The 14,795-nt window shown below is 39.0% G+C and overlaps 1 protein-coding gene across 1 annotated transcript in view; it reads right to left on the bottom strand.

Moving 5' to 3' along the window:
- LOC119197005 (collagen alpha-1(XIV) chain) overlaps positions 1–14,795 on the bottom strand; it is a 68,705-nt gene that overhangs the window by 30,490 nt on the left and 23,420 nt on the right. The window contains exons 15-24 of the mRNA XM_062565402.1: positions 14,363–14,509; positions 13,376–13,450; positions 12,071–12,210; positions 9,543–9,666; positions 4,817–4,960; positions 4,385–4,549; positions 4,198–4,236; positions 3,863–4,001; positions 2,327–2,469; positions 1,117–1,226 (exon numbers count right to left, since the gene is read on the bottom strand). Coding sequence (XP_062421386.1) covers positions 1,117–1,226; positions 2,327–2,469; positions 3,863–4,001; positions 4,198–4,236; positions 4,385–4,549; positions 4,817–4,960; positions 9,543–9,666; positions 12,071–12,210; positions 13,376–13,450; positions 14,363–14,509 — 1,226 coding nt within the window. The remainder of the gene's footprint in view (positions 1–1,116; positions 1,227–2,326; positions 2,470–3,862; positions 4,002–4,197; positions 4,237–4,384; positions 4,550–4,816; positions 4,961–9,542; positions 9,667–12,070; positions 12,211–13,375; positions 13,451–14,362; positions 14,510–14,795) is intronic.

Below are 14,795 nucleotides of genomic sequence, written 5' to 3' on the forward strand. Positions count from 1 at the left end.
AAGACAATGGACAACGAATGATGGACAGCTGCTCCCTGATAATATTTAGTGAACTGAGATGCAGAAACACAGAAAGTTGGTGGTCTGGTGTTTATTTGTTTTAGGAAATTGTTCCAGGAAAAAAGACACACAGCAGCAGCTCAATAGCAAGAAAATCATTGTCTTTAAAGACTTTACCTGAACCCATTTATTTTCTCAGCCATTGATTTGTCAAGTTAATAAATGTGACAAAGCAAATTATGCCATTATGCATCAGGTAAATACACCTTCCGAACAATGTGATTAATTCAAAGTACACATAAGACATAAGAACTGATTATCATTCAGACTGTTTAGTTGTTCTTATTTGGTTTCAGCTGGTGTTGATATTTCATGCCAAGTCTTCAGCGGAGGGAATTTGCCATTCACTCAGCCTGCTGAGGCCAAAACAATGTCATTATTTATTCAGCTGAGGCATTTGCATCCCTTTTTGTTCCATAATGTATTTTTTGATAGAACGCTCTTTCTTCTCAAGTGAGCTGAAAATTGTCTTATATTGACGGGATGTCATAGAAATTTGCCTTTTCTATTCATTCCGAATTTCCATACATATATTTTGGATAGAATCCCGGTGATTGAGGGAAATGTGAAATGTCTTTGTCAGAGAATCAGTTGGGAGGACAAACAAATAACTTCACTCTGAGGTATTCAGGGAAGAGTAATAGTGGAAATCATGGAAAGTAACCACCATACCTAATGACGCCCTAACAGTTCAGCTGTGGATGAACTCTGTGCTTTCGCAATCAAAACCTGGTCTTGTCTAATGTATTTTTGATGTTTTAAACATTAAAACATACCACCTAAATATTGTGACGTTTTTTTTATGTAAATTGCATATGAAATGCAAACTGCAAAGAAGCCACAGTGTGACAGGCGATAACACAGAATTTTAAATAAAGTTAAAGTTAAAGTGATTTAAGGTATGATCGACTTTTACAACACAATTGCACATACAAAATTCTTTTAACATTAACAGTCACTGTATTCAAATCTCTACAAATATTTTATTTTTCATATATATTTTCCTTTAAAGATCATCGTTCAAGTCATTCTTAGCAAACAAAATTGAGGACTAACCTTGTGGAAGCTGCCATGGAAGATTTTTTTTATTTCAGTTCCTTCAAAAGTGACAGTCTGAAAGTGTCCTTTGTAGTCGTGGTTGAAGAAGGTCAAGGTCTTTCCAGAGTCTGCGGGGGAACAGACAGAGAAAGTGAAGCGGTGGAGGTGGGAAAAAAAGCTTGATGTTCATTTTCAAGTCACTTTTTTTTTACTACACAGTACACAAGGCTACAACATATTTCTAATTAACAACTTTGTGCTTCTATGTCACTTCTATGTCACTATGTCTGTAAACCAAAAAATGAAGCTTAGATTTATTGATTAAACATAATCATTTCATTGTGATATAGACATGATAGCCCTGTCATCTTAGATTGGCAAAGCCCTATTCATTCTGAATTATGTTCTTGTACGTTAAGTAAACATTTTTCTGTTTTTGGGGGCGTGGCAAGAATATAACTCAAACCCAATATTGTATTAATATATGTTATATTAGTGGCAATGAAAACCATGACTTTTTACCATGTCAAATATTTATGGACATTATCAGGTATAATATAACCTTTGACATTGCACAAAAAGTACATGATGGTGGTGCAACTTTTGTTAAAGTGCTGTAAGCTATTCTTATTCTTTTCATTCTTGTCATTATCAAACTTTATTTTCTCTTGAATTTCAGGATTCTTCTGAACAGTCAAATATATATATACACAATTTACAATTAAATTTGTTTAGCCTTTTCTTGCCGCAAGTCACTATTTGGGTCAACTAGGAAAGGAAAAAAAAATACTTTTCTCCTGTAACTTTCTCCAGCTCCTCGTGGGGATCTAGAGATCATCAATTTCAGCTGGAAGTTTAATCTCCACAGCAGGTGAGGGGTCTGCCCCGGGTGTCCAAAATGCCTCTAAATGTTTGACCCCTGCGATGTGTTTCACACCGTGACGAGTATTTCTGGAACATCAAACACTAAATGTGTTCTCCAGTTACAAAGTCTAAAGTACACGAGGATCAGCCCCTCTAGGTCTGAGGTCATGGGGCCTAACCTGACAAGTGGTTGGTCCCATTCAGGACGGGGTAAGTAGGGACTTCAGTTTGTGGAAGGCCTTCCACAAACTGAAGTCCTCTCATTAATAATTGAAGACACAAAGGTTGGAGGTAATCGGACTGCAGGAATGTTATAATGCAGAAAAGACAAAGAAAAGATGAGCAACAAGTGCTTGAAACTTACGGTCCAGGATAAGTCCGACCAATGGCTCGTCGTCTTTGTTGAGGATTTCCCACAATGCAAAGGGCTCCTCCGGGGTCTCAGGAAGCAGCCGCAGCATCATAGAAATGGTGTAGTCAGATGGTAAACCTTCTGGATGAAGGTACCTGGTACACACATCAGAGAACGCAAACACAAAGACATTGAGCATAGTAATGACTTAAAGGCCAGAAGTATCCAGTTGGTGTCCTTTTCAAAATGCCATTCTCTCTCTTCGGCTCTTGTGAATGCTTTTAGACTTCTTTTGGCTGTATTCGTATGTCTTTGAGCGCCAGCTTCTTTTTGTATAGAAAAAGACTCCAAAATGACAACATCAGAGATAGAAGAACTTATTTGAAGCCATAGGTTGCTCTCTTGAAGTGTTCTATGTATGGGTTATCTACTTGAATAGTTTCATCTGGTATACGTACAAGGTAAATATTAACACGTCTACCCTGCACCTAAAGCATCTCTTTTTTGGTAATTTGTATCCGATGTTAATACCGTGAAGCCTCTTAATTACCTGTTGGCATTATGTAAATCTGTGATTTGAAACCCATTTAAAATCCGAGGAAATGAGCACAGCATTGTTACGGCTGCCGCCGGCAACCTTTCTACAATTCTACAATCCAAGCAGCAGACATACTGTTGATGGATACACCGGACAAAATAGACAGAAATACATAAATGAGAACTGCTAAATTGTGGAGGTTTAACAGTACATTGGTCTGGGTCAACACATTGATCTTATGATCAATAACCCTGTCACAGAGCTACCCTCTGTTCTCTGTGACCCGGCATGACGTCAGCATACATGGTGGCGGCCATCTTGACTTTGAGTAAAAGATTAGAATGGACGTTTCTCAGGCCCTTTCTCAATATGCTTTCTTGTGTGGACTTTTGTATAACCGCTACGTCTCCGTAGCGGTTATACATGAGATTTAACTGTACTATAAAGAGTCTTTATAACTTTTAATGTGGTGTCAGAGACTGATGTTGTTCACCGGTTACGTCTCTTTAAAGACAGAGTTTAGATTCATAACTTTATGTTTAAATGTAACTTTAACATATTGTCTGTATCCGCAGAATGCAGCTTCTTTATTGTCCATCATTGTGCATTAAAACTAACGATGTTTTAATTAAAGGACATGAGGAGACCGTCCTCAAGACTCTAAACCGGCAGCAGAACTTCAGCTTCAAAGAAACTCTGAAGGTCTGAATTATAATAATAATTAATTTAAAAATTAAAAAAATTCCATTCCATATTTCATGTGTGGTCAGCTGCTTGCTGTACGAGGACCACTAAACTGATTATCAGCCTCTAGATGTTTGAGTAACAAGACAAACAGTAGGTGTGTGTGGGTGTGGGCTACACCTGGTGGCCTCCTCCATGTGTGGCTTTGAAATACACTTATTGTTTTAACATTTTATGGCCTTTTTCTGAGTTTATATAGTAACTGATTGTGTTACATCGGCATATGTAATCAAGTGATTACTCCGCCTTAGGGGCCACATACTCACTTGGTGGGCTGGGACACCAGGGCGTCACGGTGCAATCTGTAACAGGGGAAGCTGTTGAATGAACCCGGCTCCAGAGAAACGCCGGCTATGGTGCTGTACTCCTTCTCCACTAGGCCAAACTTCTCCATCATGTGGAAACCTGCAACAGACAAATTGTCGATACCTTCATCATCATCATCATCCTCCTCCTTCATGTGATCAATCTAATTACAATCATTACTGCAACCACAGCATTTGCCATCATTTTGCTATTAACACCATCATAATTCTCTTTATTAGACACACTAATTGGACCTGCTTTAAGGGCTATCCAGTGTATTATGCATTTTCCTTACCAGCCATTGTGTTGCCACTCATCAAAACCGATGGACAAGCTGAAAGACAGTAGAGTTCATGCGTAATATTTACATTTTTTTAATTTTCTGCAGTCATTCTCTCAAAGTCTCTCCACCACCAAGGAGCACCTAGACTATTCTGAATTGTTTATCCTCCTAGTGTCTTCCCCTCGGTGGAGTTACTCACTGGCAGTGGCGGCCTCACAGACAAAAGTAATGAGCTGTTCTTCTATTTTCTTCACGGCATCCAAATCGTCCACAAAAAAGACGTGTCTATCACTGGGCTTGCTGGCAATATTCACCAGCTCCCCGTAGTCAGCGTCCGCAAAGCCAATGGCAAAGATGATATATCCTGAGAATGGAATAAAACAAGATAATTCACTACAGGGTTAAAATGAGAGGAAAGGAGGAGTAATGTGAGACATTGTTGGTGTTATTTCAAATCAATGGTTAAAGAGTAAAATGTGACATACAGTACATAAAGCTTTCCAGAATGGAGAAGGTATATGAGGAATCGGTACTTACTAAGAAATAATGAATAACATAGTGAAGCCTAATTGTCACCTTAACAAACGACCAATTATATTATTTGTGAGTTTGTTTTATAAAAAAAACCCACCGTCCATCTGCATCTCCTTCGACACTTTGTTGACATCATCTTGGGAACGTCCATCAGTGAGGACAACCAGGACTTTAGGCACGCCGCGTCTTGCTCCGGCCTCCGGGATGAAAATAGACTCCTTCACATGTTTGATGGCTCGACCTGATGAGGACAAAAGGAAAACTCTTGACTTAACAAACATGCATGTATTTCTGCATTATCTCACCCATGTAGCCATTCATTTTTTTACATTTAACTTTTTTCCTTTCGCTTTTAGAAACATACTAGTGTTTAAGATGCGGTGTTCATTTTTCATCCAAGTCCTTTGATTTCTGTAAAACTGGAAAATTAATTTGCAGAGACTTTAGTTAGATTAAGTTTCTCCATTTCTTTTTTACAATGTATATTATTTTACACAAAGGCAAAACTACACTTCTATAATATGGTCGGCATCAGGTGTTTCCAATATGCTTCACAAACATTGTCTCACCCACAACTGTGGGCTGATGAAGTATAATCACATCCTCGATATGAGTAAATGAGCGTGTGTACAGCAACCGGAGACTTATTACGTTCATGTCTGTCCCATTTGATGCAGCTCCCTCCACCACCTCGACCTCTGCCGTTATTTTTTTAACTTTAATATTAACTAACGGCTGCCTTAATGGAATAACACAATAAAGATATGATGTTTCAGCAGTGATGCAACACACACATGCATACTAACAGCAACTATGCAAAACCACTGTTCTGTTTGTGGTGCTTAAACCTCTCCCACTCTTGGCCCCATATTATGAAATGAAGTTGTTTGTATTGGTGTAACTTTTGGAACAGACAAATAAATGCAAGGCAAATTTAACATATTGAAAGCATGAATATATTCATGACCAGTTGCAAAGTAATCCTCTGCTCCACTTTGAGGATGGGTGTGAATGCTTGTGACTCTAAAGTTTAAATGTAGGCTACTTGCTAATGAAAAAAACATGTATTCATGTTTCTTCATTCTTCATTTAAAGCACATAATTATGATGTGGCTTGAGTGACCTAAAAGCTCCTGAAACTAGATTTAGGCCTAGTTTCTGTTAGCATTTATAATATGCCAGAAGGCAGACAACCTCAGCTGTATTTCAATGAGACCTAAACACTCAGAGATGAGCCGAAGAGGGAAATGTCAAGGTCATGTCTGTTAAAAGTGTCAGTTGCATGAGCCTTTGACAGAGTGCACGTTACCTGCTTATGCAATTAATCATTCAAAGAAATCTCTCTAGACAGTTTTAAAAGGTTTCAAGATCCGCCCACAACAAAGCAGCCATGGTGACAATGAATGTACTGCTGCCTTTGTTAAAACCATTTGTATTTAATGTATTATATTTTGTATATTTCTATTGATCTTTTCCTCCAGACAGCTATCTCACTTACTGCTAAATAGAGAAGTGAAGTTGACTTATGTTGAACCAACAGAAGAAGGTATTACCTAAAATAATAAATAATAAATGATCTGTAATCTGCTTTAATTGATCTTACCTGATATACTTTATACATTTTGAATAAAGACATAACTGGTTGCAAATACACTCATTTTGTGCATGCAAACCATCTCTCCCCTTATCATTTCTACTTAATGCCAGTTTATGTATACTGTCCATCATTATATGTAATAATACTTTAAAAAGCTCATCTACCCATCTCCATTTTTTCATAATAAAATAGACAATCAGTGCCATTAATCCTGTCCTTGAACACTCTCCTCTCACTCCTCTGGTGTGTCCAAAAGTGTGCCTGAGTTTTTAGGTGCTGAGTATGAGCGAACTTTGCAATTAAAACAACCCCAGATGAAGCAATAAAAGGCTCTGTAAGCTGACGAAACATTTAAGCTACATTGGAGTGTGTGGTGTAAATGGCTGTGTTGTGGTGTCTCCGTCTCCAAATTTATAACTAAAGCAAAACCCGCATTCGTGCCTCCTCCTTCTCCCTTTCTTTTCTTTTTTACAGAACTGACAAATGATAGAATGCTTGGGCTGTAAAGTGTTGTGTTGTCAGATCTCTGCCGGTGATACATGTGTTTCTACACTGTGCTCTGATCCCGCTGGGAAAGACCGGGATTACAGCAGCTAGCCAGGCATGAAGTAATACAAAGGACAGAGCAAAGGAGACGCCGATGGGGGATGAGATCAAGGAGGGGCTGGTTGGGCTTTGGAAGTCGAAAAGGGAGGGCAGGTAAAAGGGCGCGGAGAGAGCAGGGTGGAAAAGGTGGAAAAGAAAGAGAAAAGCCAAAAAGAGGTCAGATGGGGAACGGCAGGTAAGAGAGGTGTGGGAGAAAAAAATATATATAATAGGGTTCTTTTTTTCCCCTGTTTTTCTGAAGCGCTGCAGTTGATGTATAACTCATAGGAAATGGTGATATTATGTCTATGTCTATGGTTACTATAAAAAACCCTATCGTTGGAAAATTCATAAAAAATACATTTCAACAATCAAATGTATTATAGACAATAAACAAATGGATTTTAATGGGTCTCATTGGATTTTATAGTCAGAGAAAATCCTAATTACTCACTTGAGGCTTGAAATTCATCCATTTCAAAAGACACACATATTACAGTGGACTGAAAATACAAGGATAAGATAGATATAAGATGCACTCATTTACACAAAGAAAAAAAAACGTCTAGAAGAAAAAGACTAGAAGTTGCTATAGAAGGAGAATAAGTAGCTGACCCTCCGTGTTGAACCTCCACAGCGCCTTTTCAGCAAAGCACTCATTCAGATAAAGTAACGGTTCTGGTGCCAAGAGATTAGTTTTTTACTAATTAGCTGCTCAAATGTGAAATAGTGAGAAAATATAATGTGGATTAGCCTAAAATAAGCAGGTTTTAATTTAAGGCTTCAGAATGGATACACTTCACTGGGGGGGTGGAATCCTCTGCCTGCCTCTACGCATCATTTGAGCACATTTAAAAATACACTATGAATGTGGTTGCTTGACCAAAAGGATATAGGACAGAGGGCAAAAAGTGAGCTCGCCATTTACAGTCAAAACGAGGACAGAAAAGAAAGGAATTAAAGCCGTGGGATTTCTTGTTTGCTGGCGGATGTAAACACACAGACATATGTGCCACAGGCTCAGGGTTAAAGAGGCTATCTTTCTTTTTCTTTTAGGGCTTTACGGGATTTAGAACCAGTGTGGGGCCCTAGTGGGGTCTTTGGTGAGAAGTTGAGGTTCAGGAATAAAAAAAGGAATGTAATATTAAGGTTGTAATGCAAGCCTCAGTCTTAAAAGCCAGAGAAAATACAGAAACCATCGATGAATAGACCAAAGAAGTAACATGTAAGTAAAGAGAGTATTTGGCTCAGTACAGTATATACCAGGTTAATATTTGTATAGTTTAGGATCAAGGCGAACAAGGGAGCCAAATTTAAAGGAACTTTTAAAATGACTTCTGAAGTATCTTATGTTGTATGTTGTATGTGGAGTAAAGAGTAGTGCAATGAATAAAATAAACATAAATAAGGGCTGTGCGTGTGTGGGTGTAACTGGTGGAAATAAGGACAAACTGAAGAATAGGCTTACTGTGCGAATTATACGCTGAGGCACTGAATGAGAATGCATGCAATGTGAGGGACAAAGCATGTGTGGGTGAGAGACAGAGAGAAGGAGATTCTTCTGTGAGCACTAGCCTAACCTTGTGAGAGCTTGCTGCCCCCTCAGTCCCTTTGTGTAGGCAAGGGGACATTTCCCGGTTTATTTTCGGTTCTGCTGTAGACTACAGGCACACAAACACACACACACACACACACACACACACACACACACACACACACACACACACACACACACAGTATGCTGCATTGTCCACTGAAACACCACCCACTTCCTCTTGTTCCAAAGTTGGTGTATACGAGGTATAGGTGGTATTGGATAAAATAAAAAATGTGAGAAAACAAGCTTAAAAAAGAGGAATGTTCATAGAAGGCAGTGTGAAAGGAGGAGACCAGAGGACACTTAAAGGGAAAGCAATAGGCTATATGGTGATGATGGGGAGAGCAGAGGGAGGTCGCAAAGACAGCAGAGGAGATGTAGGAGAAACAAGAAGAGAAAGAGTAGAATGAAGGGAAAGGACGGGACAAGTACGAACAGATTAACGTGGGTTCAGCTCTGAAGCTCAAGGACACTATTAACCTGAATACACACTGAGCCCTGACAGGGACGGTAGGATGGTTAGAGTTCCCTGAAGAACCAGCATTACCTGCAAACACACATCCCCGCTTAGAGGTTACTGACATTCACCTTGTGTTTCAACGTTCACAAACCCAAACTGCTTGTTATGCATCCTGACCCCACATCAGTCAATACTCCCCGCAGTATGGGATATTGTTATTATGTCCTGAAACAGGTGAAAATTGACACTTTCAAATTCCCCAGTTCAACGACACGTTTTCTTCAAGTTTGGAAGATTGTGTCTGAAAGTTGAGGTTTAAAGTTGATTCTTGACTTGGATAAAATAACAATAAAAAGTTGTCAAATCCATCTCAACACAACATCTGTCAGTATCTGATCCGGAGTTTTGATTGGATCAAACAAATGGGCAAAGTATATCTGCTGAGAAGGAACGTGTGAAACAATGAAAGGCTTCAGAACAGCGACTAATCACACTTAATACATGTATTTGTGAATAGGTTTATGTAAATTTGGGAAGTTTTATTGTATTGCGTGAACTACAATTACATTACACACTGCTCTGACCTGTCTTTGTGTTTCCTCCCTTGTATCTGATCCTCTGGATAGCTTCCAGCAGCGCTTCTTTGTTGCCATGGGAACTCAGCTGGAATTCTGTCCGAGCATCGTCGCTGAACTGAGCGATGGCCACCTGCAGCGAGACAGACGGACAGGAAGTTACGGGAAATTCGAGCGGCAACCCTCAGCGCTGGGAAATTAATCCAAGATGGAAGGGTCAAGAAATACAATTCTTCAAATGGACACTCAAAGCCGTCTCCGAAAGCGAGACAATCTGCATAGACCCTTTAGACATAGACCTTACAGCAGAACATGTTAACAGCCTGCCTGCTGCTTAATTCTTGGCTTATCTCCCCATGCTTGACAACTATAAGGGTGAATTTAATCATTTTCACCCGCTAACAATATATTTAGTGCGTTAATAAAGTTGGGCATAGGTATGGGTTGAGCTACTTTGAGTGACAGGAGCTCTTGCTGCTAGAACCAGTCATCGTCTGCTCACATAAAATGGAGTGAATTGTGTGTGCAGGTTCAATTTGACTTCATTCAACATGGAAATGAAGAAGGTATAGGCTCATGTGCCATTATAGCAGTGCAGTGAAGCTGCGCTTGGAATTTAAAATCCTATATAGACCACATTTTTACCTAAAATGTAGATCAAGTATTAAATAGATGCTGCTATTGTTGTCAGAAGAAAACAATGCAATAATTGAATTGTGAGTGTCCAGTCTCTAACAATAATTAGTGTTTTCACATTTATACATGATCTGTGCTAGAATCAATCCAGTTGGTTCACAAAGAATAACTTTCACTACTTCCAAACTGCTAATGGTGTAGTTCTTGGCTCAAAGTGGAGAACATTTAGCAGCCAACTCTCTCTTTACTGTACAGCCAACTCTCTCACATTACAGCCAGCATTTGGCTCTTGGTAGCCTACTGAGGTTTATGGGGAACATCTAGGGTAGAAAACTGCGTAACAGCAGACATTAAAAGAATAAAAGAAGAATGTTTCGCAAGCGCCTCTACTGTTTGACAAATGAACCCTCTGAGCTCTGCTGACAGAGTGAGGGAGCCATGCAGACAAGAAGCACAAAGAACTTAGTTCACATTGACAATAGAGAATTACTGCCTCAACTTAGAGCCTGATACATAAGAAAAACACTCTAAGGCAGCGCTCACTGACTGGCGGCTGTGATTTATCTATCAACATGACAGTGATCTTTTCGACTGGGCAGCTTTGGTGGTCTTTATGGTACTGACTGAAAGCGCTGACCAATTGCATTTGAGTTAAACCATCCCATGTGATACCCCTTGACCAATCGAGTCTTTGCATTCCAGGCAGGACGATGATATCGTCTCAATGCTGCGGACAGACACAAATTAGAAATAATAAGACGGTACGAAGAAAAGAAAGATTGCAAAATTTGGGGAAAAGACGAGTGAGACGGAGAAAGCGAGAGAAATAGAGAAAAATGAGGAAATGGACAGCGAAAGACGAGCATTTAATTTTTATTTGAACATCCACACATTTTCACATTTTTTTTAAATGCAGCCCTACTATTATTTATTTAAATGAGAGAACATTATTTTTATATTTGCAGTGACACATATATGATCAGTTCTTTGTTACGTGACAGTCAAAAGAGTTTTAGAATCGTACTCTATTTAATAAAAAAATCACACTAGCTAGTCACATGATCTTCCGGACCTTTGCTTCTAGAAAAAACTGGACCTCTTTACATTTTAGTTGAAGAACCCTGTGGAGACATGCACTGTATTTCTGATGGCGAATGTTTAACTGTACGTTGATGCTGCTTTGAACCACCTGCAATTTATTCTACCTTTCAATGCATCCACACAACTTATTAGCACCACCACCCATCAAATAAAATGTTGTGTTTTCTGGCACAACACACAATGGCCCCAAATGAGCACGAGTTGATCCAATACTACGCAGCAGGTAAAAAGAAAGCATTTTCAATAAGTGAAGATTGACCTGGTGGAACCTTGCTCACAAGTTACAGAAAGCAAGTTGCAGATCCTGATGAGTAATCCATGATTTTAAATTACTCTTTATTCTTTCCCCGCGACCCTGAGTGCAGGATAAGCGGTTTGAAGATGGATGGATGGATTTATTCTTTCATTATGCACGTAAAGCATCTAGACTCTGGTTGGTTGGTTTTAATTGGTTACAGAATACAAGATACAGGAAACAGACAACGTGGTGGTTGGGTAGCAACGGGTTGTTGAATATTTGTGAATTCATGCTTTGTTGTGCTTGCAAAACATTACTTTAAGAAACATTACAAAGACCAGCAAAAAGTTATGTAATGTTTCTTCGTAGAAAGAAATTCCAAGATGGTCAAGGTTAAATTCTAACAATATGAATTCAGAGATGTTTTGTAGTGGTGCCTTTGTGGAAAGGAAGTCGCATTACAAGCTAACAGGCAAGACTTGTTTATCACCGTCTTGCTCTTGTGCTCTTTCCTTCCTCCTTCAGTGAGGTAATAAATGATAGGCGTGGTCACATGACTGACCTGGGTACCGTCTGGGCCGATCAGATCCAGTGATCCCATGGTGCTGTAGAGAAAACGTGTGATCTTCATGAAGTTATCGTCTCCGATGGACCATGAACCATCGACAAGGAACGCCAGGTCTGCCTTGGCCTCCCTACACACTAGATGGATGGACAGCAAGACAGATGGAAAGGAGAGGTATAGAGATTTTGTCAGCAAATACTTGGTCTCTGCAAAAAAAGTAACTTCATGAAGAAAGATGGTCTGCAGAGGACAAACCGTAGCTTGAATGTTTAACTGGCTGCCAACTATATTCAATACCTGAGTAAATATGCAAAGTCCGAATGCTTAAATTAATTTGCATATCAACGAGTCATAATATGCATGAATGTTTATTGCTCTAAAATTCTGTTAAAAACCACAAAAATGGGTTTTATCCAATGTGTTTATATATCTTTCTCCATCTGTTAGCTTCTCATTATTATTCCTAGTCCTGCGTTGAATCTACTTATTCTTCTTAGGCTTATAAATGCAGAAAAGTTGTTTTGTGTTTTTAACAACTTTTTAAACTCATTTTCTTTTTCAAAATGAATTCATGACCACGTTAGCCTCAATTAAAGCTTGCGGAAAACCTTAGCTGTATCGTGGCTGCTCATTAAGGAAAATAGTTTTTAATTCTAAATGCAACAAATTAAAAGAGGAGACATAAAGGATATCATGCAAACGCTTTTTGCAAATTATATTATTATATATTTTTTCTAAGAATTTTATTAGCAAAGCACTCAACTTTAAAGTCAGCTGGAGAGATTTCTGATGTTCCATTTGTGTGCTTATTCTGATAAAAGCTGTGATTTAACAGAGACCCTTTGCCTTCAGTGATTTGCTACCACAGAGTCGTTCCCTTCATTTGTCGGTTTCTGTCTGGTCTCTACCAACCCTTAGTCTAAATGCTAGCACCATGTTCATCTTCACCCTTGAGGCCTAGACCCTTGATTTTGGTGAGGCATTTTTATTTTGACATATTAGTTCCAATTTTTCTTATGGTCTTTTTTTCTCACGTACCGCTTCCTATTTTTTATTTTAATTCCAAAGGGTTAGCAATTGCAAGTTTAAACAAGCTACATCAATAAGAATACACTTATATAGAATACAAATACACATTTGTATTCTATATAAGTGAGTGGGTTGATTCGAAAGAATATCTCAATAACATTGGTTTTGCACCCGACTCTAATTCCATGATCCATATTTAATAGCAAGTACGATAGGTGAAATGTCGTGTCAGTTAACTACAGTTACCATGTTTGAATCAGGCTTCCTGCTCACCTTCTTTAGCAGGGGGGATTGTGGGTGGGGGCTCTGTGGTGGGGAGTTCTCTCGGGGCTTGAGTGGGCACTGGCACTGGATTAACGCGAACAGGACAACAACACAGGCAGAAAAAAGACAGGGAATCGATCATGATGGCGGTGAAAAGGGGACCTTATACACATACAATTAGGCACATACACAAGCTTCTACAAGAAAGCACAAGGAGACAGCAGTAGCCCGTTTCTATTGTACTGATCCTAATCTAAGGAGGATCTAATAATCTTCCTCCTTCCTTGGAGGGCTGAGTGTGGACCTTTACAGATTTAAAGTGCATTGTATGTGGAATCCATGTGTGATAAACAATCCAGCTGTAGTCTTTTACTCGGTTTTCTTTTCATCACGGAGACACAATAATTGGACGTTGACTTCTTAACTTTTTCCTTCTTTATAAAGGTGGGGGTCAGTGAGATGGCGTATTCATCAGTCTAGTATTTGTCTGACTGGAGTTTTTTTTACTCAAAACAGCACCCAGGTTAACACTTGTCTCAGTATAAAACCTATATAATAATTAAGAAATACAAAATAAACTATTTTAGATGGCTCATTCTTATAATTTAGATACTTAAAAACAAAAACAAATTGGAGATCTTGTCGCTGTCAACGAAATATGTGAATCAATCAAAGTCAAAGAATTTCTGTGTGTCAGCCGAGCACCACTTGTCCTTGAAAATGTGCGGATATCCTCAGCTAACCTATGAACTGCAACAGCAGCCTTTATGTTTTCAGAGAGAAATGGAAAGAGATTAAAGACATAATCTGTAGAAAATTGTGAATTAAATAAGAAAGAAATGTGTGGGATAAGAGGGTTAAAATCTTAATAATAGAAATAAATGGGATGACACTCCAAACTAAAAGATTAGCTGCTTTTGACCTTAATGCAAAGGCGGACATGAGAACATTAGGCATGGGCGGTATTATACAGTGTATAAAATATTTGTAACATACGTGTCATGTCAGTGATGGAAACAGAAGGTCCTTCCATTTGCTGCAGCTGGGTGTGAATGCTGATCTGGTATTGGCTGCTGGGGGTGAGGTCATAGAAGCACTGTCGTGAAGCACCACCTCCTAGGCTCACTTCCTGTCTCTGACCATCTGCAAGCAAAGTCCAAAACACAACTTAATGAGTCAAGTTCATATCGAGAGTTCATATCGAGAAGTTCAGATCCCTCTAGAGCAGTGGTTCTTAACCTTGTTGGAGGTACTGACCCCCACCAGTTTCATATGCGCATTCACCGAACCCTTCTTAATTGGAAAAATAAAATTCAAAACATAGGTAAAAATGTTACTGGTGCACAAAATGAACCGTGCATAAACATCAGTGTTCAAAGAACAAAACCATTAAAACAGGATTTTCACACAAAAACAAAAACATAATAAT

The sequence above is a fragment of the Pungitius pungitius genome, chromosome 11, assembly GCF_949316345.1.
Source record: "Pungitius pungitius chromosome 11, fPunPun2.1, whole genome shotgun sequence".
NCBI lineage: Eukaryota > Metazoa > Chordata > Actinopteri > Perciformes > Gasterosteidae > Pungitius > Pungitius pungitius.